The sequence below is a fragment of the Pantherophis guttatus genome, chromosome 1 (assembly GCF_059756535.1).
Source record: "Pantherophis guttatus breed Tessera chromosome 1, ASM5975653v1, whole genome shotgun sequence".
Lineage (NCBI taxonomy): Eukaryota > Metazoa > Chordata > Lepidosauria > Squamata > Colubridae > Pantherophis > Pantherophis guttatus.
Window position 1 is genome coordinate 324234305 of NC_142063.1, and position 25736 is coordinate 324260040.

At 38.2% G+C, this 25736-nt stretch overlaps 2 protein-coding genes across 3 annotated transcripts; one reads left to right on the forward strand and one right to left on the reverse strand.

The window, feature by feature from the left end:
- Window positions 1-1078: 1078 nt before the first annotated feature.
- Window positions 1079-19337, reverse strand: LOC148116970 (uncharacterized). The gene is made up of 3 exons (XM_087883382.1): window positions 18828-19337; window positions 5337-5445; window positions 1079-3758 (listed from the first exon to the last, which is right to left on the reverse strand). The coding sequence occupies exons 1-3, from the start codon at window positions 18996-18998 to the stop codon at window positions 3472-3474; spliced, it is 567 nt and encodes a 188-aa protein (XP_087739508.1). The 5' UTR covers window positions 18999-19337; the 3' UTR covers window positions 1079-3471.
- A 2288-nt stretch (window positions 19338-21625) lies between these two features.
- Window positions 21626-25112, forward strand: MED31 (mediator complex subunit 31). Of its 2 annotated transcripts, none has more exons than XM_034421071.3 (4): window positions 21626-21723; window positions 23670-23747; window positions 24222-24318; window positions 24627-25112. In XM_034421071.3, the coding sequence occupies exons 1-4, from the start codon at window positions 21714-21716 to the stop codon at window positions 24826-24828; spliced, it is 387 nt and encodes a 128-aa protein (XP_034276962.1). In that variant the 5' UTR covers window positions 21626-21713; the 3' UTR covers window positions 24829-25112. The 2 variants fall into 2 exon arrangements, with proteins under 2 accessions (XP_034276962.1, XP_087739510.1); XM_087883384.1 differs by lacking the exon at window positions 21626-21723 and adding an exon at window positions 23158-23227.
- Window positions 25113-25736: the final 624 nt, after the last annotated feature.

Genomic DNA, 25736 nt, shown 5'->3' on the forward strand with positions numbered 1-25736 from the left:
CCCCACTCTTTCTTTCCTTCATCTTTCTCATCTCTTTCTCCCTCCCTCTCTTTCTCTCCCTCTCTCTCCCCCCTCTTTCTCTCCTTCATCTCTTTCTCTCCATCTCTTTCCCCTCTTCTGTTTGGGTGGTGGCGGCAGCGCACCTACTGCACCATCGGGTCACCCCTCGGCTTGGAGGCGGCATCTTAAGCCTGTGCCCCACTGGACGTGCGCCCGCCTGGCTGCGCATGCAGCTGGCTTTGGTTGCTCTTACTGAACTTTGCAATGGGGCAGATGGCGCCGCTCCTCCTCCTGGAGCCCATTACGATGTGGAGTTTCAGCTGCAGCCTGGGCAGCCAGTGTTCCGGGGCAGAGAAAAGTCACATGTTTCCTCCAGCAACTGGATGGGCTAGGGTAGGCTGGTGCCGCGCAGGTGGGAGGCGGGGCGGGGCAAGGGGCGGGTGAGCCAGCAATTTAACAAATGGTTCGGTGTGCTGCGAGGCCAATAAATTACAAAAAAACACCGAACCGTTTGTTAAATTAATGGCTCGCCCGCCCCTCGCCCCGCCTGCCACTATTTATTGGCAATAAATAGTGGTGCGGAGGGGTGGGGCAACGGGCGGGGTGAGCCAGCAATTTAACAAACGGTTCGGCCGAACCGCCTAGAACCGGCAGAATCCCACCACTGCATTTCACTCTTTCCAAGGAGCTGATTCAAGAGCAAGTGGTTTTGACAATCTTTGTGAGGAAAGTCCTCTAAACCAGTATTTCTCAGTTCACATATGTTAAAGGCGCTGAGTTTGAGAAATACCACTTTAATCCATCTGATAAAGCAACAGAAAATTGGGGTGGCAGTTTTTTGCTTGGTCCCTTGGTTGAGTCTAAGGGGTGCTTACATTACCCATTCCAAGACCCAAAAAAAAGACATTGTTCCCAGAGACTGACACAAAGGAAGGGATGTCAATTCATGAGAGTCTTGTAAAATGTACAAGTACATGTACAATATATGAGGATTTTTTTTGTTTTGTTTTTTAGCACAATGGGTAATTCTGCCCTGACTGGATCAGAAGAAAGCTCCAGGTAACTAACATAAGTGTCATTTTCTTTAATATAGGAGACGTATCAACACGTTCCATCAGTTTGGCTTACAACCCTCTGGGGCACCTGCTATTCTTTGGGTTCAGTGGTCAAATTGCACCAATATCTGGGAACACAGAATTAAAAGAATCTGAAACAGCTTCACATTTTGAGAGATCTTGAGATATGGCCAAAGGTTGATAGCAATACTTTTATGTAGTGCAACAATTGTAAGAATGCCGCGTACACAGCAGTATACTTAAAAAAAATACTCTACAAAAAAATACAAAAAAAGGGCAACCAAAATAGTTAAGGGTTAAAATTGCTCTCCATCTAGGAAAAAACAATAGTATTTGGAACTTTTTAGTGTAGAAAGAAAGGTGCATAAAAGCAGTGTTTCTCAACATTGGCAACTTTAGGTTGCCTAGACTTCAACTCCCAGAATTCCCTAACCAGCAAATCTTTTAGTATGGCTAGAGTGGTTTGTGACTTTTTTCCATTAGCTATGCAGCAAGGGAGAAGGATAACCAGATTCTTAAATATCAGGAAAAAAAGACAAAAGAGTTTGTTGAACAAGAAAAAAAAAACCAGCATTCTTTTGGATTGGTTAATATTGAAGATTCTGACAGCCAAAGTCCAGCCAAGACAAACTTCAGCCAAGACTGTCTCATTTTCATCCTTGCTGTGAATGTTTGCCTCACTAAAGTTCTTGTAGAAAAGTTTTATTTGTGTTAAGAAACTTTCATTACCCTTATTTCACATGGTAGGTTGCTGGTAATTGTTAATACAGGCACCACACCAAAGCGTTCAATACAAAATACACAGGATGGTATCTTGCTCAGAAAGAAATCAGCTCTATTTGCACTACATGCTAAATCATAAAAGGTCTAGTGAAAGTTAATAATAATGAAGCTTAGGTTGTTGGGGAAATGCATTGCTAAATGTTTAACTGATCTGGATTGGAATGTTCTATAGACCCAGCAGTGTCATGATGTTTGTTATGTTCTTTCAATCAAATAAAATAAGCAGCATTTCTCAACCTTGGCAGCTTGAAAATATATGGACTTTAACTCCCAGAATTCCCAAGCAAGCCATCCTGGCTGAGGAATTCATAAAGTCCACACATCTTCAAGCTGCCAAAGTTGAAGAGGGACACTTCACACAGTGCAAAAAGCCAAAATGAAAAGCACAATACAGTAAGCTGAGATCTATTAAGAATCTATTAAGAAGCTTAAGAATTCTTAAGAATTAAGAATTAGTTTTTCCCTAGAACTGCAAAGAGGATCCAACAGGATGGGGCTAAAGAGAAAGCAGAAGCAGGAGAGAAGGCACAGCCAGAGCCAAAATCAGATTTGCAGAATATACATTACTGAGTCAAGGTCAGGATAACATATTATGACTACAGCAGGGCCCAGACAGGGGCAGGAAGAAAAGTTGGTTTTAATACAAAAGAGACCCAGATTTAGCTCAGTCCTGATCAATTATGTTGTACAAACACCAAAACATAATCAACTGTGTGGCAGTGTCCAAGCCTCATCTAATCAGTTGTCCAAAATGATTCAACAACCCACAACTGGAGATTAAGGCTGTATTCATAACTTTTTAAACTTAGTTACTGGTTTAACTTATTATCCAGGTTTGCAAAATAGAGAACCATAGACGACATGAGTTAAATATTTGTAGTATCCTCAAGGAAATATTGTCTCCAGAAGATCAGACCACTGAAGAAAAATGCTAAGGCTGATATATGGCTATCACAAAAATGTGCTATTTTTAATGATAATTTTTCAGCTGGACTGTAACATGAAATTCTCCTTGAGACCGTTGCCAAACAAATTCTTTGAAAAATCTTCCAAGTACTTTCACAATTTTTTTAATGAAAAACCTACTTGTTATAGAAGTACAGAAAAAGAAGAAAATTGTTAGAATTCTACTCACCAACAAGCTGCTTGAAAAATTATGTAAAACTAAAGAGCCTAAGATTTTTTACACATATAAAAACATTTTGCATCAGTAGCCTCCAAGTGAGGGTTCTGTCATATTTTTAGAAATATTTTTTCAGGAATTTCAGAAGCAGCATCAAAGAAGAATGGCAGCAAACTGAGCAAATAACAACCATCATAGGCAAATTGGCTGAAATAGTCCCAAAAAGTATTACGAATGAAGGCAAATATACGTGTCCCAGGATAATATTGCAGGATCCAATCTGGGTCAGAGGTTTAGTCTTCCCAATTATTTGTTGGTGCAATTCTTTAACTATTTCATTCTGAAGTTTATGGAGCTGTGGCTATCTTGTGGACCACTTTTGGAATGATTAAGGAGCCTTAATTTTTTTTTTTCAGATTGAATGTTCAGAGAAATAAGCTGTTTTGAAATTAATGTCCTAGCTTGGAATATTTTGTTTCAAGACCATCTTTAAACATTTCCTTCAGTCTCCACCTTGAACTCTGGCTCTAGGAGTTTTGCCCAGACTTCATTATAGGGATGCATTTTGGATGATGGTTTGTTATATTGGTCTACCATCCACCTTTTTTCAGAGGCCCATTTCACTAGACCTCCTTGAAGATTGTAAATCATGGAAGAAGTAATGAAATTTTGATTTGTCTCACAGCACAAGTAGTCGCTCAGAAGCTGAGCTGTCATGGATGATCGATAGCCCACAGTGCAGTAGCAAACAATGTGTCTATGATACCCTTCATATTCTGAAATGGAATAAAAATAAAAATCTTACTCACATGTATATGTAATGTGATGGCTATATATGCTGATACGTATTACACTGGTCTCTTTCTTTGTAAACAAAGTTATGTAGGATACAAAAATGAGTAAGCCAAATAAATTAAAAGCATAAGGGAAAAATTAGATTTTTAAAAAGGAAAATATAGCTAAAAACTACTTTATATCAACAGCTTTCCATACTTTTCTATCCTTCGGTCCTCATTTATTCTCTCTAGCTTCTTCAAGCAGGCTAGACAAGAGCTAATTAAACAGACACATAGAAACCAGGAACTTCTCATAATGAAGTTTTATTTAAAAAAAGTTAAGAAGGTATTGTGAAAGAATTCCGGCTGACTGCACTTTATCAAATATGACTTCAATTTATAACAAGTAGTATTCAAATTACTTGTGCCTTTTTCTGCTGGCTTTACAAAAAGAGCCAGAAGAAATTATTTTTTTTAGGCAGACATATACTTTTCATCAGAGGTGGGTTTCAGCAGGTTCTGACCAGTTCTGTAGAACCGGTAGTGGAAATTTTAAGTAGTTCGGAGAACCGGTAGTAAAAATTCTGACTGGCCCGCCCCCATCTATTCTCTGCCTCCCAAGTCCCACCTGATCAAAAGGAAATAGGGATTTTGCAATATCTTTCCCCTGCCATGCCCACCAAGCCACGCCCACCAAGCCACACCCACAGAACCAGTAGTAAAAAATTTTGAAACCCACCACTGCTTTTCATCCATTTCTTAGTGTGGTCACAGTCTCATTTAATATCAAGTTGTTTACTTTTGACCATGTGAGAGCAACCCTAATTACTGGTCACTCACATTTGCATTCAAAGTCTTCTTGCTTTACACATATACTTAAATACTCCTCTCTCCCACTGAACATGCTGATTGACATTTTTATAGCAAATGGCTTGATATAATGGCTTGCTGGAGTCCAGGAACTGGGAAATAAGGATAGGCCAATATTTCCAAAAATAGAACAGGAAGGAGTCAGAAGAAAGAGTGTCCTGTGAAAAACTAAAGGAGGCCAACTTGATTCAGGATCTTTTTTTCCCACCAGTTGAGTAGAGTTGGCAATGTCACGTTCTTTCAATCCAAAATTGTTTGCAAAAGGAAAAAAACGAGAGAGCAATAGGAAAACATCTGAATATTACAGAACCATAATAAATAAAAAGAAAAGTATAGTGGATAATTTTTACTGCATTTAAAGGTCCCGAGAGAGAGGGCAAAAATAGGATATTAGACAAACTGTTATAGCTAGAAGCCTTCATGGCCAATAGCCTTCTTCCTGGCCATATTGTTGCAATGAAAAAGAGAATTTTCCAAGTCTTCCAACTCTCAGCCTTTTGTGCCAAAGGGCTGTATGAACTAGGAGTATGCACCAACTAAAGTCATGGATGATTTGTGGGAGAAATTCAATTCTGCTTGATGAAGATTGTCTCAATAGTATTTAAGCATATCTCAATCATGTCTCTAAACACTGGTATAGCCTGGTTCATTTGAAAACCTTCACAAAGCAGGCCAATACTTTCTATATATATATATATTTTACCATACCTTGTTTGAGCCATGCTTTGAAAATTTCCTTGACAGCATCAGTTTCAGGAAGAACTAAAATTGCTTCTGGCAAGTGGCTGACTTCAAATTCTGCTGGACTTCGAGTATCCTAAGACCAAAAGAATAAGCAAACGAAAATCTTGAAAGGACTGAGCAGAATCACCAAGGGAATTCCCATCCCACCTTTTTCCTTCCTTTGGGTTAATTCCTGACAGCAGGATCACTGCTTGAGAAGATGGAATAAAGGAAAGACATATCATAACACTTTTTATTTTTTCTCCAAAGATATCAAGCTTCCAGTCTGCTTAAGTAAGGAGGTAACTCAGCAAAAGTAGGTTAATGGAGAATGGTTCTAAGGCAATGGCAAAGCTTACAAATTACATATTATATTGGAAAGAGCAATTTTTAGATTTCCTCAAACCCCCCCCCTTTTTTTTTTTTTGCAGGTCTTTGGGCATCTACTGCAAAAGTCAGTAGTATAGTCTTCCATTTTAGTGATATAAACTGTAAATAGTAATAATTTATTAATAGTAGAACATACCTAATAAACTGGTAATGGCTAAGAACAGGAAAATTGGAAAAAAAAAAAGACTAATTCTGGCTACACAAGATGAAGCCTTAAGAACAAATGCATACAAAGCCAGAATAGAGAAGACAGCAACAGACAGCAAGTGCCACATCTGCAAAGAAGCTGAAAAAACTGATGACCACCTGGTTAAGCTGCTGCAAGAAGATGGCACAGACTGACTACAAACAAGAGCATGACAAAGGATCCGGAAATGATAAAAATTATTTAAATGTTATACTTGCAAGAAGTAAAGCAGAAAAAAATACACTGGTAAAAGTAAAAAAGATAAAGGATTAGAAGATTGTTTGAGTAAAGATTTGAAGGAAAAAAGGGAACAAGATGAAATATACTATTAATAATTAAAAGGACAAGGGATTGGGGTTGCCTGGACTCCACAATGGAAAATATTAGATTGAAAATGAATACAGCAATAGAGAGGGATGAAGGAGGGGAAGAGAGTTGGAAGGGAGGAGGAAGGAGAGAGAGGGATGGAAGAGTAGGGAGGAAGGAAGGGAAGGGAAATTAGAGTAGGAGAGAAGGTAAGACGGGGGGAAGAGAGGAGGAGTAGGAGAAGGGAAGGGAAAGTAGAGAAGAGAAGAAGAAGGTGGGGAAAGAAAGTAGGAAGGGATAAGAGGGAGAGGGTAGGTTTGAGGAGAAAGATTGCTGTACAATAAAAAAGATGAAGTGGAAGAAAGGCAACTCCGAACAAACAAATATAAATATATTAAGATAAATGATGAACTGTTTAAGAATAAAAGAGAATTTATTTATTTATTTATTTATTTATTTATTTATTTTTGAATTTGTATACCGCCCTTCTCCCTGAGGACTCAGGGCGGTGAACAGCCAAATAAAAACATCAAATACAAATATTAAAATACAGTTAAAAAAATATATATAAATTTGGCCCCATTAATTAAAACAATAAACCAAACAATTAAAAACACTTAAAAAGAATTAGGCCAGCCCGGCTTGTTGGAAAAGGAAGGTTTTAAGGGCACGTCGGAAGGCACTGAGGTCATGGATTCTCCTTATCTCAGGGGGCAACTGATTCCAGAGGGTGGGAGCCCCCACAGAGAAGGCCCTCCCCCTGGGGGTCACCAGCCTGCATTGTGAATAAATATGAATAAATAGTAAAGTTAGAATCCATGGACAAATGAAGATGGTGTTTATGTATGCAAGTATAGAAATATTGAGATATGTTTTAAAAAAGAAAAGAAAAGGGGGGAAGACGATTTTGGCAAAATTGTAATTGAGTAAAATGTATTTGAATTTGATTAATTGTATAAGATAAGAAACGGCCAACACTCTGTTCAACAAAAAAAAAAAAGATGTGGGTGAATGTGGAAGAGGAGAAAAAAACCAATAAAATTTGTTTTTTTTTTTTAAAAAAAAACAAGAGCATGACAACGTAGCAACAATGATGCATTGGAATATCTGCAAAAAACACCTTTTGCCTGCAAGCAAGAACTGGTGGGACCACAAAATAGACAAAGTAATAGAAAATGAAGACACTAAAGTGCTCTGGGACTTTAGAATTCAAACAGACAAGCAGCTGCCACATAGCATCCCAGACTTATCAATTGTCAATAAGAAAGACAAAGATATCTGGATAGTGGACACAGCAGAACCGAGAGGCAGGAGAATAGAAGATAAAGAAATGAAGAAAATTGTAAACTGAAAAGATCTGCAAATAAAAGTGGAATGACTGTAGCAAAAGAAAGCAAAGATAGTAGTAATAGTAATAAGTGCCTTGTTGCAATCACTTAAAATCAACTGGAGCACCATTTGAATACCATCAGCATGGACAAAATCATCATCAGTCAGCTGTAAAAGGCAGCTTTACTTGGAACAGTTCATAAGAGTTCTACCCAACCCATCAGAGCGGGGAGGTAGGGAATGTTGCGGGTCCCATCCCTGAGGGAGATACAGCTGGTGGGACCCAGAAGAAGGGCTTTCTCTGTGGTGGCTCCCTCTCTCTGGAACATCATTTCCCCCAGAGATTAGAATGGCCCCCACTCTAACACTTTTCCAGAAGGTGCTAAAAACCTGATTCTGCCAGCGGGCCTGGGGAACCCAGAGTGGGATGGAGTGCATTAAATGGCTCATGTGATCTGCTGTCGCCGGGGCAGGGGGTGGGAGGTAGGGGTAATTTTGTTATATTGTACTATATTAATTTATTTGATTCTTTTTGTTAGTTTTTATTGTTTTAAATGTGGTTATATATTCTGTAAGCTGCCTTGAGTCGCCATGGGCGAATAGGCGGCAATATAAATTCAATAAACAAACAAACAAACAAACAAATAAATAAATATCCTGTGATGATATACTGCTCAAAAAAATAAAGGGAACACAAGCAGAAGACATCCGAGATCTGAATGAATGAAATAGCCTTATTAAATACTTTGTTCGTTGCATACAGTAGTTTATACACTGCTCAAACAACTAAAGGGAACACAAAACTACTGTATGTAATGAACAAAGTATTTAATAAGGCTATTTCATTCATTCCGATCTCGGATGTCTTCTGCTTGTGTTCCCTTTATTTTTTTGAGCAGTATACTTTTAACACCATCAAACAACATTTGCCTATCCCAGGTCTTGGGAAGGATTCGCCAGGTGGATAAAAATGCCAAATCCAGTCTAAATATCTGGTTGATTGTGGGACCAACTGTAATAATTTACAGTTGGTAATAATAAGGGCCTGGTGGCTCAGCAGACTAATAGCATTGTGATTAACACCAGCTGTCTGCAATTACTGTAAGTTCGAATCTCACCAGGCTCAAGGTTGACTCAAGGTTGACTCATCCTTTCTAAGGTAGATAAATTGAGGACCCAGTTTGTGGGGGCAATAAGCTGACTTTGTATAAATATACAAAAGTATGAAGGCTATTGCTTAGCGCATTGTAAGCCGCCCTGAGTCTCCGGAGAAGGGCAGCATATAAATCAAATTAAAAATAATAATAATAATTTATTAAATATGTGCTGCCCAACTCTCAATGAGTCTGGGCAGCTCATAACAATCAAAGAAATTACAATCAAGTCAATACAACAAAGATAAAGATAGCAGATTATATTAAGTGAATTCAGTATAATTTTTAAAAACAATTCCATCTAAACTCCCAGGAAACCTATTCCTGCTCTTAGACACAATGCAGTCCTGTTTACACTATATTACTGACACATGTATTGCTTCTTGTAACTTTATGCCTTTTCCTGCTTCTTCCTGTATCATTGTACCCGTAGTCTAAAGAGAACTGAGGTTAAAAAAAGGGCAGTAATTGAGCCTTTTGAACAGACTCTACTGGGTTTTGCTGAGAGGACTCTCTATCAAGCAACTGACTAGGCTTGCCTACAACTACAGCATTTTGGAAGACATCGTGGTGCCTGGGAGAATATGAAGGGTTCATTTTAGCAGAAGCAAAATCACCCAACTGAATGGAACACTGCTTTAAGGTCGTAAGATAGGAAGTCTGCCCAAGTATTAATCAGTGGCCCATTAAAAAAAAAAATAACTGAGCTGGCTATGGTTAGTAGAAGATTGGTAAAGCTTCAAAACTGGTACAAATGTGAGGGGAAAAGGTTGTTTCTTTGAGCTCAGATGGGTCTTTATAACATGATCCATGTTTAACAATTAATGAATTTTCTTGGTTCATACCGTATGCCAAACTTTCAGATGACCATCCAAGTTGCATTTGTGCCACCTTGTTAGTGAAAATGTAGTCGGCTAATTGGGGGTTCAAGATATTGTGTGAACAGATGCTGTCTAACACTTCATCTTCAGACTAAAAACTTAAATCAACAGATAGTAAATCATCTGATTGAAACAGTAGCTGAAGAGAGCAATTTAAGAAACTAGACTGTTGTACAATGGAGTTTTTGTAAATTGTGCCTGATCACCTCTGTTCCTTATGACTCCCCAAAACAGAACTGGCAGAACATTCAGATCTCTAATCAAGTATGTTCCTTGCATCATTTCAGGCAGCGCTTCCCTATGATCTTTCAGCTGTTGATGTGTAATGACAGAGGAAGAGTAAAGAAATTGCAGGCTACATCCCAGTGGTTATAAATAAGCATCTTGTATGCACACCCTGCTTCTATGACCTGGTTGAAAGTAAAAAAAATAATAATTGGTGTTTCTACACATTTTATAGGACATATGCTAGAAATATATTTGAAGATTTCTAGATAATCTTGAGAAAGCTGGTTACACCCTGCTCCAGTTTATTCACAGAAGCTTATGCACAAGTGCGCGCATAATCACACATATGCTAGGAAAGTGACCGCCATCTACAGTAACCTACACCTTGCTCCAGGCATTTTGCTGCTATGAACCATAGAAAAAACTTACAAGGAATGCTGCAGAAGACAGATTCTCCCAGGTTTAAACCGAGGAACAAAGTCGCTGAGGCTTAATACACTTAGCCTAAATCAATGAAGCACAATTTCTGTATTTGCATAACTATTGTACCCAAATACATAAAATATTATTGCCTAGTGTAATGACCATGCTACGACAATGGCTAAACTGTAAATTATCCAACCCCTCTAGTCTAGCATTTGGTGGAAATCCTGACTGTGTGTGCTTTTTTCCCCTTTTTTTCTTTGTGGTACAATTGGCAATATCCACTGATAGTTTTGAAGACCAAAAATTAGCCACAGTAGAATCAGATTTGCAGAGTGCATATGAAATTCTGGAGGAAATATAGCAAACTCTGAGCTCACTGTATGCAAGTAGGTTCATGATTCTCCTGAAAAAACATGGAAAGGGATTCATAGTCAAATTCTCTGGCTAACAAGATATCAAGAAAGCAGCTGCATCAGGCCTTATCAGAAAAAGACAAATTTTGTAATCAGTCACGAAGTTAGTCATGGTCTTGCTAACTAGAAAAAGAGTGAAAATCCAATGCAGTTCAAAAGTATGAGGAGATACCAATCCTGGTCTCACATAGAATGTTAATTTTAAATATGGGGCATCTGTCAAAAGGGAAGACAGTATTTCAAAGCATGCTAAATTGGGAATAAATGCCCTATGCTGATGGATATGACCAAACTGTCATTTTGAGCTTCGTGTGATGCATAAAAAGAGAAATGAGTAGAACTGAAATGAGTAGGCTAGTAGCAAAGGGCAGCGTATAAATCCAAGCAGCCAAAATGGCATTTGATTTTACTCGGTTTTCATTTCTGTGAATACTTTGGCAGGCAAAATGAATTACTGCATATATTGCATATTCTCTTTATTTTTCTTTGTATAATGCATCTTGATGAACACTTGGAAAGCAATAAAGGTAAGATTAAAAACTCCCTAGAGTTGAGTTTGACTCAGAAGATAACATTGACACAAGTGGGTTATCAGTTTCTTCTTCTAGGGTCTCTTTCCAACTTAGTCAACCTTTAGTCAAAAATTCAAGGGAGTCCTGTAGCAGCTTTTCCAGCTGACATATTTTATTAAAAGGCCACCAGACTCCTTATTTTTTGCTGCCATGGACTAAAATAGCTTTCCTCCTAGCATACTTAGCCACAAGAACGTTAGATCCATCCATCCTTCCACAGGTGGAATGGTTCCCAAATGGCTGCTAGAGGAGAAAAGAATCTGAACTGCAGGCCTTCCTCACCTTCTTGATCTCCACCTCTAGTCCATCCATGATTCCATCTCAGATCCGCACTCTGAGCTAGATTTAAATATTTGGTTTTTCTTTTCTTTTTTTCCAAAATGGTTCCAGCTTTTGATTGGCAGGAATGAGATGCCAACATTTATTTTCTGTTTCATCAAAGTCTTTTACAGGGCACTGACTTCTCATGTGAAAAAGAAATCAGGACTGAAAGTGAATATGTGGTTTGCTCTCTCCTTTTAACCCAGAGGCTATCTTTACTGGGGAGGGATTCCATTCTTTTTGCTGTGATAATAACAGTTTGCTAACCACTAAAGCCTCTTGACTAAAAGTTACAATTTCATTTTTAACAAAAACTAAGAATAAGTCCTTTTTAGAAGGTTTTGTATCTTGTTTCTTAAATGAACCAATAGATTGGGTAGGATTATAGGTTGAAACATTTATAATAGCTCATGGTATAAAAATAAATAAAACCACTACTAAAAAAAGTCCAGATAGATATTTCAAGGCTGCTATTATAAATGGAAGGTTTAAAAATAACGCAGCATAAGAATGTCAATTGAAGCTTTGCTATTTGGGCTTTGTGGTTAACCAAAGGGGTTGTGTTAACCTCTTTAGGCAAGAGAATCTGGTTCAGTAGGCAGAATGCCACACTATTTTTGATCTGACTGCCCCCAAATTTAATGTGGCTTTCACTGAGCCCTTTTCATGACACTTCTCATTTCAGGATGCTGTAAGCCAAGGTTTACAGCATCCAAGGCCAAGTCTAGTTCTCCTACCTACAGGTAACTAGAGAACACTCTCATCTCCTCCCTTCATCCCTCCCCTTGTGTTGGGACTTGCAGTTACATCTCATTCAAGTAAATTCAAGCAAGCCAGTCTGGGAACCTTACTGTGAAGAATGAATGGGAAATGTCCTCTGTTTGGAAATGAAACACTTTACAAAGTCCAGAGACTCTACAACTTGAAGTATTTGTGTAATTTGAAGAGGACTGTTTTAAATGTTCCATGAAGCAAATAGCAGATCATTTGCATGCTAGGGAGCTTGTCATAAACTCTCAGCTACTGGCAGCACCATAAACACCAGGGAATGAGCTAGTGATGCATCACAGCTGCACTTGTTAAGCAACTTGTTCCTCCAGAAAGGACTTTGATGGCGTTATCACTTTGGAGATAATGACGATAGGATGACTTTTGATGGCTAACAAGATTGACAAGCTAAACCATCTGTCAAAACTTGCTCCAGGCTTCGCACAATGGTTTTGCAGGCATGGGTTGAAAAGGGATTATAGGAGAGGCTGTGTGGTGAAACAGCTGCAACAGATATCCCTCCTTTCACATCTGTCACCTGTCAATATTAAAGAAGCCAGCGGAGGAAGTGTCTGCTATAGGGCAATGCATTTTGAGATAGATCTGATTTCACAACTCTCTGCATTTAGGATAGTTGCCTGTCCTCTCCCGCATCTGTCTTGGAATCATGTGAATTCAAGAAATATATGGGAAGCCATTAAAGCAAAAATAGCAGTTGGCAGGAGGAAAACAGATCCTGCCATGATTGTGCTAGCTAGGGCTTGCTGAATGGTAGCTGATAGAAATTATCTGCTAGACAACAGAAAAATATAAGAATGTAGGAAAAGCTTTGCTGAATTAATCTTATTAGCCCACCTAGTCCAACACTGTCTTGCATAATGGCTAAATGAATGCATTTGGAAAGTTCATATGTATGTCTGGTTTGGAAGGCAGCAATTCCTTCCCACAATAATTTATTCATTTATTAATTCTATATGCCTCCCATCTCACTGTCAGTTGATTCTGGGTTGCTATTATCACTTCCCTGAGACTACCTTTCTTCTGTCAAGGGGGAAAGCAAGTGAAGCTGACAAGTACAGGGAAATTTGAGAAATTACTAACAGAAATCCAGATACTCTAGTGAAGAAAAGCAGGACTGATACTGCAAATATGCAAATGAAATGCAATAAAATGTCATTTCAGAATACTGTTAATATGGCATTTTGATATATGTCCTTTCTTTTTGCCAAATAAAATAATGGTGCTGAAAACTTTGACATAAATATAACAGTCTGGTGATATCCAATGTATTCAGGGGGTAAGAACTGAACATAAGTTGTTGATATATTGACAATGTAATGTGCCTTTTATTTAGATTTGCAGAGATGGTATAGCCATGCTGTAAATACTTTAGATATACAAAAATGGGAATAAATTCAGTATTTACCAGTTGTGGAAATACTTTTTTTCTCCAGATTATTAAAAAAAACCTTGGTGATATTTCTAGCAATATATCTTGTTTGGAAGAGATTAATATTTGGAACTGTGCAGCACAGAATACAGGATATTAAGAGGTGGATGAAAATGAAATGAGCAGCATATAAATGTAATAATTTGAGAGAGAGAGAGAGAGGGAGGGAGGGGGAGAGAAAGGGAGGGGGAATATATATGTAAGAATAAGAAAAATGTGACCACAACTGTCATGAGTTGTCATGTGACAACCGTCACAACTGTCATCTGATTTTTTGGGAAAATTCTAGTTTAAAACTGACAAAAAAAACTTTATTTGGAAAATATTAATGAAAAATGAAAGTTACCCTTAATCACTTAATTTAATACATTTTAAAAACTGTTAAGCTCCAGAGATTGCATTGGCAAAGGAGAACAAGCTGCTCTGCCTCCCAGCCTCCCTATGTAGTCCATATAGAGCTGTCCCTGAAGCGGGAGCCATTTGGAGAGGGTGCCCACTTCTGGGAAGAAGCCCTGCAGGCTCCACTCTGTAAGAAGGCTGTGTGGTGGAATGGCTGCTTCCAGAAAGAGATCCCAAGAGGCTAGGAATGGAACACAGTCTGCATCAGGGGTGGTAGAGGCCTGGGGACACCCAGAGCAGGTTATGTGTGAGCTGGGGAAGTGGTGCAGTGAAGCCTGAGCCTGCATTAGGTCTCCCAGGCCTCCCCCACTGCTGAGGTACCCGAAGCTTAATGACCTACCTGATCACTTAATGGCTGCATTGGGGAGAGCAGGAATGAGGGTTGTTAAACAAAGAGATTCTGTGGACACCTCACATAATGAAATCATGAATCATGAACAGACTCCATTGTAAGTTGAGGACTATCTGTGTATGGAACTGCAAGGCCACTGCTTCCTTGATCATCGTACTCAGGAAAGGAATATTTGAGGTTGGTCTATAATTATAGAGATCTTCTGGGTACATAAAGGCCTTTTTTGGTAAAGACATTATAACAAGGTTTCTTTTAAGCAGGTAGGAATGGATCTGACATTTAAGGAAGCACATCTCCATTAACCATGAGCTAGGCACAAACTGTTTGATTTAATCAGATGGGTGGAGCAAGAATTGAGCAAGTGGGTACAGCCCTCTCCTGTCCTGATACCCCAATTCTGACTTATGTCTTGCTCAATTTTGTCCCCAGAGGACAATGAAAATTGCTCATTGTAAACCTCTTGCTGTTGCCTTCCCTGCAACATGTTGATGGAAGAGATACTGCACAATATAAAAAAGCATAACTGGCATCTTTTGGGCAGACACAACTATAAGGGGATGTCTAACAGGTTCTGGGAAAGTAGAGGAGGCAATAAGACTATTGCAAAAGAGGCATCTCAGCACAGGGGAGGGGAAGAAGCGTGAGAAAGAGGCTCAGAGTAACTTCTTCCTAATATTAGGCATATGTTGAGCAGGCCACTTGCCCTGACAGGCTTTCAAAGTTGTATTGCCAATAAAGATCTTTCTGAAAATCCTAGTGTTTCTCATTTCCTGAGTTTGTCAGCCTTATAGAGGCTGTATCAATTTGTTGTATCAATAGAAATACCAATAAATAGTCCTTCTGTATCCACTGTCATGGAATAGGGTTTCACATGAGATTTAAATAGGCCTCACTTCATTTTTGATCTGACTTTCCAAGAATTCCTTCACCTGTGCTGCAGCTTCCACCTCTCTGATTTTTTGCTCTGTACTGCTGAAGGCATCTACTTAGCTCTGCTAGAAGAAAGAGGAAACATGTTACAAAGGTCACATACCCTCCTCATTTTTTGTTCTACAGTTTGGCCAGTATCCAACAGTTTTACTAACATACAAGAATGGAAATTCTCAAACACTTTTAGAAAACCGGATCCATCAGATTTTTGGGCTAAGCCATTTTAGTTGTCTCAATTGCTGCAGAGATTTATGGCAGCCATTAACTCATGACAACAGAGTTACAGAGAAATATTTTAAATCACTGACTAGCTAAACAGGTATAGACAACTACAGAGATGATCTGGGAGAGGCTAAGCAGAGACTATAGTCACAAAAATGTGCTTTAAGCCCAGGAAACAGAAAGTGTGAGAAGAGCTTCGGACTGACTCCTCCCTAAATCACTGGGATATGGGCAAATGCAGTCAGGCTTTCATGATTCTGTTACTATAGCCTAGGTCAGCAAAGTATAATTCCAGGAAAACATGTGCAGACTGTTTCCTGACCTGGATTAATTTAAAGGCCTAACAACAGCAAACCAAATCCAGCATGGGTTCTACTGCATGTGCTGGCCAGATAACAGTAGCTTCAAGTTCATGATGGCTCTGAAATCCCTCAAGACAAGCACAATCTAGAATATTTAACCATCTTGCCAGAAGTCATTCTGGCTAACTCGGAAAAAAGACTATGCAGTGGTATGGAGAATATGTTGACAGTGTTAATGTTCCTGCCATCCAGCTAACCAGAGAAATCAGCAGACTGTTGGATAGAACTTCTGGTTAGTGAGATGCAGTTTCTGTAGACTACCATTGCACCACTAATCAGAATAATTCAGAGGAGCTGGTGGGGATTAACTCAAGCCACCCCCTCTCAGCTTTGTTTTTATAATACATTTCAGGATGATGGCACTTTTATCAAGGATGTTCTTGTGAATTTATCCTGCATGGACAACTGCAGACTCAGATTCACAATTCACATCCTCAAGTGCAAAAGACTTGCACTATGTTACATACAGGTAATCCCAGACCCTTCTACTGCTGAAGGTAGAGAACATTTTGTTTTTATAAATAGAAAAGTCTCTGGAGAAAAGATGGAAAAGAAGGAGGCAAATTTTTTCCCCTGCAAACACTGATAAATATTTGGAAGCCCCAGAAAACTGAACCAGGAGCTATTCACTTCAGGAATGTAGAAATAAATAAAATGTACTGATATAATCCAGCCATTTGTATTAAATTTTTATTTCTATTTTCTGTTGTGTGCTAAGTATTACTTTCTTTATTTTCCTGTACAAGTTATTTTCACTGTTCAATTGTTTTTCAGGGTATGTTGATAAAGATGCTTTTTTTTTTTTGGAAATTTGATCTGAACCTTCTCCAGACTCTTTATAGTGACTTGGGAAATAGTAGCAGACCACTGCCATCTTGTGATCTGTCTGGAGCATTGCATTTTCTTTTGAAATTTTCTTTTAGAGATTTGGGCAACTCTAAAATTATGTTCTTAGAATAGAATAACAGAGTTGGAAGGGACCTTGGAGGTCTTCTAGTTCAACCCCCTGCTTAGGCAGGAAAGCCTACACCACTTCAGACAAATGGTTATCCAACATCTTCTTAAAAACTTCCTGTGTTGGTTGGAGCATTCACAACTTCTGGAGGCAAGTTGTTTCACTGATTAACTGTCAAGTTAATTCCACAGTTCTAACTGTCAGGAAATTTCTCCTTAGTTCTAAGTTGCTTCTCTCCTGGATTAGTTTCCACCCATTGCTTCTTGTTCTACCCTCAGGTGCTTTGGAGAATAGCTTGACTCCCTCTTCTTTGTAGCAACACCTGAGATATTGGAACACTGTTATCATGTCTTCCCTAGTCCTTCTTTTAATTAAACTAGACATACCCGGTTCCTGCAACCATTCTTCATATGTTTTAGCCTCCAGCCCCCTAATCATCTTTGTTGCTCTTCTCTGCACTCTTTCTAGAGTCTCAACATCTTTTTTACATCGTGGCGACCAGAACTGAATGCAGTATTCCAAGTGTGGCCTTACCAAGGCATTATAAAGTGGTATTAACACTTCACGTGATCTTGATTCTATCCATTTATGCAACCTAGGACTGTGTTGGCTTTTTTGGCAGCTGCTGCACACTGCTGGCTCATATTTAAATGGTTGTCCACTAAGACTCCAAGATCCCTCTCACAGTTACTACTATTGAGCAAGATACCACATATACTGTACCTGTGCATTTTGTTTTTCTTGCCTAAATGTAGAACCTTACTTTTTTCACCATTGAATTTCATTTTGTTAGATAGCACCCAATGTTCAAGTCTGTCAAGATCCTTCTGTATCTTAAGCCTTTCTTTTGGAGTGTTGGCTATTCCTGCCAGGTTGGTGTCATCTGCAAATTTGATGAGTTCCCCATCTATCCCCTCTTCCAAGTCATTGATGAATATGTTGAAGAGTACTGGGCCTAAAACAGAGCCTTGGGGTATTCCACTGCATACTTCCCTCCATGTAGATGCAGTTCCATTGAGGACTACACTTTGAGTGTGGTTGGTCAGCCAGTTACAAATCCATTTGGTGGTGATACTATCTAACCCACATTTTTCTACTTTATCTAGTAGTAGGTTATTCTTCCATATTAATGTTTACTTATGCATTACTTCAATTGTTTAATCAGTAGCTGACCTGGCATTAAAAATAAAATATTTAGTTTGGAGAGTCTAAAGCTTTCAGTTGGATTCTTTGGTTAGATTGCCACTTGAATGGAAGTCATCCTTTCCCTGCAAGAATACAATTGCAGCCTCTCATGTATCTGGTGGTGGGGTGGTTAGAATCCAGTACTGCAGGCTGACTTTGCCCACAGCTTAGAGTTCAAGGTTGACCTGACAGGATCAAGGTTGACTCAGCCTTCCATCCTTTTGAGATCAGTTAAATGAGTACCCAGAGTGTTGGGGGCAATATGTTGACATTGTAAACTGCTCAGAAAGTGCTATGAAGCACTATGGTGTAGTATATAAGTCTAAGTGCTATTGCTATCTCTACTGCCAGTTACTCAAAGGTCCACTCTCCTGACAATTTTTATATTGTATTACCAAACCTCAGAAAATAAAATCAGGAAGCTTGAATGCTGGTAGGTTACAGAAATGATATGAATCAGTCTCAGGAAAGAAATAAGAAAACCCTGAAGATTTGCCAGCATAGTATTTCATGTGACATGGTGGCTTTACAGGTCTATCCTATCAATTAATATAACCTAATGACCTTAAACTTACTAACATATTGGAAAACTTTCTGCATATCCAACAAAAAAGGCAATGATTCAGCAAAGGAGAAAGCAACTTACAAGAAGGAGAAGCTCCCCTGGTTTATCTTCCATCCACTGCTGGAGGGTTTGTGTTGGTATTGACTCGACTCCTGGAAACCGTTCTTCAACCCATTTGATCACCAAAGGTCTCATTTCAGAGGGTTCCCTCAAACCTGAATCTTCAAGATCTTTTAAAAATTGGTCAGCCATTGGCTTGTGAGGTTCACCAAATAAGAACTTTTAGCTGTAAATGCTGTTGATTGCAAAAATTCTTGGCAAACAAATAGTTTGCAAACAATTTTGATAGCAAAGATTATCTCCTTAGTCAATATATGTATAAAATATGTTTAAGTGGTTTGTATGTCTCTGCTCTGTTTCATTTCTGCCTCTTGCTTCTCTTTCCTTACAAGCATTCAGAATTCGACCTCTGGACGAATAGTACATAAAACCTGAACAATGAAAAAAACATGATTGCAGAGGGAGGAGACATAATCACAGTAAAAAGTTAACATTGCCTCCTGTTAACAAAAATCTGAAATCACTCTGCCCTTTGAACACTTAAAAACAGGAGGAGCCAAAGAGGAAAAAGGTGAGGTCTAAAACAAAAGGCATACTAAATTTGCTTTTAATGCATTACAGACAGTATTCCTGCACTTTTGGAGAGAGGTGAATTTCAATCAGTGTAATTTTATGATTTTTCTGTGTCATACTTTCCTCTTCAATACAACCTAATTCCAGGCTCTGTTGAATTACACTAAAACTATGCTAATCAAGCTTTGAACCTGTGTATGGAAAGAAACAGATTTAACTCCACAGTTGTTGACATGTCAGAGGCTGGATAGAGGAAGACTAAATCTGTCATTTTGGACATTTAATTTTTTAATGGAGTTTTAAATATGAAAGATAAAAATTAACAAAAGCTAATATTTAGAATAAAGAAATAAGTACCAAAAATGCAGAAAAAAGGATAAATAAATAATTTCTGACGTATAAATGTAAATTAATGATTACAACATTACTTTCATGTTTTCTATTCTTTCTAGTTAACAAAAACATCCAAGTTAATTTTTTCTGTTTCACACAAAAAGTCCAAAAGGAGTTTCCAAATGGCAATAAACTTAATAAAATTGATATCTTTTCACTGATCAAAGCTATCAGTTTAGACATTTCAGCAAGTTCCATCATCTTCACCATCCATTCCTCCATTGTGGGTAATGTCAAGTCATTCCATTGATGTGCATATAATAGTCTAATTGCAGTTATCACATATAAAAATAAAGTTCTGTAACTTTTTTCCAACTTTTTTTAATCAGTCTCACAAGAAACACCTTTGGCTTCAATTGATATTAATCTTTAAAATCTCCTGAATGAATGTATGTAATTGAATCCATTTTTCACCTTTTTTATCTGTCCACCAAGCATGGTAAAGTGTCCCAACATTTCCTGTATAAATTTAATGTACCTTTATACATTCTATAATTTTTTCCACTGACATTTACTAAAATCTTTTTATAAAAAATCTTTTTAAGGTAATAACGTAAATTTTACCCATTTTCAGCCACATATTCTCCCATTGTTCCATTTATATGTGTAACCAAAAAAATAAGCCCATTTTATCATACTTTGTTTCAAATTTCAGTAAGCATACATTTTAAAAATAACAGGTTCATTATTTGTATACAGTTCTGTTTCAAACTCCGTCTTACAATGTTCAAAATCAAAAGTTATTTTATTTACTTTAAATCTTTTTAGTAATTGTATGTAGGAAAACCATTGACAAGTATATCCTTCTAATGCCAAATCTTCTCTTACATTCTTCAGTAAAATCTAGCATCTGACCCTAAATTAACTATTTATGTTTAATTATAATCCTAACACTTTAATACCATTTGTAACATTCTTCCTCCAAAGATTAGGATAGTCCTGCTGGATGTGTTGGGGTCCTGAGTATGTGAAGGGCCTTATTTCCTGCTTATGTTAATACCAATGGATAATAATATCTATTGGTTTGCTATTTGTATTTAATTTTTATATTTTGTTTTGTTTACATTGTTTTTGTGACTGTTCCCCGTCCAGAATTACTGATTTGAGATGGCTGCCTAAACAAATGGAACGAGTAAATGAACAAACAAACAGAGGTTTCTGAGGAAAAAGAAAAAATTTCACATAGCAAAATGGATGGCATTTTATACTTGTCTAGATTATGATTTAAGTGTGCTCATGAGTTGGTCTCCAATTGCACAAAAATGAGATTTTAAAAGTGTATTTTCAAATACTATCATGAAAATCTTCTCACATTTACATAAATGTTAAAATGTGTAAACACCCTGCAATATAGAATTAAAAAAAACTGTAAGAATAGCAAGTTCCCAATTTCTGCATTTTTTTTAAAAAAAATGTGGATGCCAGAGATTGAATTACTGATCAGGCTCATATGCAGAATTATAAATTCATTTCCATAACTACAAAATGTTAAATCCCCACTGAGGCGCGTCCAACATGCTAAACTAAAACTAAGTAACTTATATTTTGGCTTAGCCATAGCACAGGAATGGGCTTCATATATCCAAGAGCCATGATGTGGGAGTGGTTAGAAGCATTTTATTCTATCATGAGGTTGCCTTGGGAATCCTTATGGTACAACAGAAATATCTGTGAAGAGGCAGTGGGAATACTTCTATAAAACGCTTCTTTATTTAGCAAATGTGACCATTGCTTAAATAGAGAAAAAGGCTGTTTTTTTTTTTAATGCCCTCATGAGGCTAGATAATCAGCTTCTGGCATTACTGTTGCCACGGCAACGCGTCCTGCCCTCCTCCGGGAATTTCCCAGAATGCACTGAGATGCGTTGGGAGGGCTTAGAATCGCCGCCGCCGCCATCTTGGTGAATGGTGCCGTTGAGAGCGGAGTATTATCTCCGCGACCATGGAGGGCGGTGAGTGGACGCTGGTCTGAGGAAATAACGGGACGGGGGGGGGGGCTGTCTTTCCCTTTTTAAGAGCCCTGGTCTAAACAAACAATTGTCCCTTTTATGTAATTGATGATATTAATTCAAAAGTCACTCCCGTCGTATTAAGTCCATCTGTACAATTAAGTAAGTGAAACTGGCGTAAAAAGCACGGGGGCTTCCTTGCTCTTGATGCAGAATAATAGCTTCTTGCTTGGGCGATCGCAAAGGTGAATGAGGCGTGTCCTTGAAGGAGGAGGAATTGGTATTAAAAGACCCCCAGCAGTTGCAAGAGCTGGGAGAGAACTCCTGCTTTTGTGTCGTTGCTGATTACATGAGAGCAGCCATCCTCCATCAGGTGGCCACCATAACTCTTGCTTCCCAGCAACTCCTCATTCCCATGTGGCATGGTCCGAGTTGTAGTTCCAGATTTCGAAAGATCAAAACAGATATATATATCTTTTAAGCTCCGTGAATAGCCAAGAAGCTGCTTTACAATGATGTACAAACATATATATATATATATATATATATATTCGGGTCTTCTCCCACGTAAAATTGGAAGTGTCTTGGCGACGTTTCGACGAAGTCTCATTCGTCATCTTCAGACTGGTGTTCTCGGCTTCGTGCTTCCAGGAGCAATGAAGCCGAGCACGAAGCCGAGAAGACCAGCCTGAAGATGACGAATGAGACTTCCTCGAAACGTCGCCAAGACACTTCCAATTTTACGTGGGAGAAGACCCGAATAACCAAAGACCTACATACAAACACCCGCGAAAACCTGAGAAAACATATATATGTATATGTATATGTATATGTATATATATATGTATATATATATATATGTTTGCACATCATCCGTAAAGCAGCTTCTTGGCTATTCACAGACCTTAAAAGACATGCCAAGGCTCCTAAGGTGATTGGTACTAGTTCCTCTAGAATTAATCCCACACATCTGACCAGTGTTTTGGAAGTAAAAGCTAATATAATCCTTGGTTGTATAAACAGAGATATAGAATCAAAATCACGTGAAGTATTGGTATCGCTTTATAAAGCCATAGTAAGAGTATAGCTGGATTACGGCATCCAGTTTTCGTCACCACATTACAGAAAAGATGTTGAGAGTTTGGAAAAAGTGCAGAGAAGAGCAACAAATATGATTAAAGGCCTGGAGGCTAAAACATATGAAGAACGGTTGCAGCATTTGGGTTGGCTAGTCTAGAGCAGCGGTCTCCAACTTTGGCAACTTTAAGCCTGCAGGACTTCAACTCCCAGAATTCCCCAGCCAGCTTTGCCAAGGTTGGAGACCCCTGGTCTAGAGAAAAGAAAGGCTAGAGGGGACATGATAGCAGTATTCCAGTATTTGAGAGGCTGCCACAAAGAGGAGGGGGTCAATTTATTTTCAAAAGCACCAAAAGGCAGGACAAGAAACAATGGATGGAAACTAATCAAGGAGAGAAGCAACCTGGAATTGAGGAGAAACTTCCTAACAGTGAGGACAATTAAACAGTGGAACAGCTTGCCTTCAGTTGTTGGGGGTGCTTTGTCACAGAAGGTTTTTAAGAAGAGACTGGACAGTCACTTGTCTGAAATGGTATAGGGCAGGGGTATCAAACTTGCGACGTCACATCATCCCATGATGTATTGTGACTTTCCCCCCTTCGCTAAACTGGGGGTGGGTATGGTCTGTGTGTGATGCATCTGGTCCGCAGGCCGCAAGTTTGACACTCCTCGTATAGGGTCTCCTGCTTGAGCAGGGGGTTGGACTAGAAGACCTCCAAGGTCCCTTCCAGCTCTATTCTGATTGATTGAAGTATATAGATTGCCATTTTTTCCCAATTTTTCTCTAAGTGGTATAAAAACTACTCATCACTAGGTAGTTAATGCATGCAATATATATTGTATAATTCCACACTCGTTTATCTTTGTCCCAGATGATACTGGAAATAGACTTCGTTTCCAACTAGAGCTGGAATTTGTGCAGTGTCTGGCAAACCCCAATTACCTCAATTGTAAGTATCTAAAATATAATATAGATCAAGATCTCTTTATTGACTTCAATCAAGCATCATGAAATCTAGACAGGAAATTACAATACAAAATGTACAAAATTGAAAACTGTAAAGTATATAGAAACTAACCAGAAATATATGAATGTGTGTGTTCTTAAATAGGCCAAAATTCATAGGCAAAATATTTTAAAGCCAATGTCAAAGATGGTAGCTAGTTGAATCTTGTTTGTTTGATTTGACTAAAATCTGTACGGTAGGTTACACATGAAAAAAAAAAGAATAAAAAACCCTCAAAGTTAATATTAGAACTGTTGAAATCTGAAAGCTGGACATTTGGTGAGGACTAGCTGTACTGTTTTGTAATTTTATATTGTGTGCCTTCATTGAAGATTAACAATAATTTCCTTACAGATTGTTGTGAGGTTATACAGAGAAAAACTATTTTAAGTAAATTTATGTTTATATCTCTTTTAGTTCTTGCCCAGAGAGGATACTTCAAAGACAAAGCATTTGTAAATTATTTAAAATACTTGCTTTATTGGAAGGAACCAGAGTATGCCAAATACCTAAAGTAAGTATTATAATATTGTTATCTCTTTTGTATTAAATGTCTAGAGTTCATATAACACATAGCATAAAACTATATTTTTATGAAACACTTGCCGGTCTCCTCCTCCTGTATGTAATTGCAAAATAGTTATTAATATGCATGCTTGTTTACTAAATATACTAGAAAACTGGCAATTTGCTTCAAATTAAGCGACCCGAATATTTTACAATTCCTTCCTACTTATAGAATTCTTTATTTGTTGTCAAGAGTACTGGTGACTTAGGAAAAGCATTAAAAAGTATCTTATAATATATTCTTGTATTATGAAGGTATCCCCAATGCCTACATATGCTAGAACTGCTCCAATATGAACATTTTCGTAAAGAACTGGTGAATGCGCAGTGTGCAAAATTCATTGATGAGCAACAGATACTCCACTGGCAACATTATTCCCGCAAGCGGATGCGCCTCCAGCAGGCCCTTGCAGAACAGCAGCAGCAGCAACAGCAGAACAGCACCTCTGTCAAGTGAGCCATTAGGCGCTACAAAAACTCCTTGCAAGGGCAGAAGGAACCTGTGGATTTAATCTGGGGCATTGTTACCTGAAATGCCTTAGCACGGTGATGGTGTTAGTAAAATATTGTGGATGTTTTAACAGCTTCAGTTTGGAATTTCAGATTTGCTGCCAATGATTTCTTCAAGATGAAAGAGATTCTTCTTATATCCTGATTTAAAGGTGTAGATGTGTTTCCTGATACTATATAGCAGAAGAGTATTTTGGAACATTTACTGTGAAGTAAAAGTGGCTAAACATTTTTGTTGTATGCTAATTTGTGGGTCTTAGTAAATGGTGTTCTGGCTATCTCTTAATCCATAGGAATTAGCCTTGTAATCTTACATCCTGTGATTTGGACGTAAAGCATCAGCAATAACTGCAACAGGTGGAAAAACTTGTTAACTATAGTTTACAGCATCACTCTTAGCCAGGCAACTTGAGGTTTACTGGGTAGCCACCTTTCATAGATAGTTTAAATAGTTGTCCTACATGCTTTAGAGGGTTGGACTAGATGATCCTTGCAGTCTCTTCCAATTCTACAGTTAAAATAGTTACATAGCATACAGTGGAGAATTTCTTAGCTTTTAACTTAAATTTCCTTGAATTGTAGATTGATAAGAAAATACATTTTAGATTTTCTGAACCTGCCTCAAGGGAGACTTTGGAGTAATGTGCTAGTAACAGTTGGCAAATGTTAGAGGAACCCAGATTCCTCTAGACCTGATAGAGATAATTTAAAGCTAGATATTTTACATCTAAACAGTGTTGGTATTCACTTTAGTAATTGTTTGTTAATCTCAATTATTTTTCTTTGGTATTTAAAGTCTGCTTCCTTATGCTATTAATCATTCTAGTCCTCAGACAAATCTTTTTCTAAGTCATT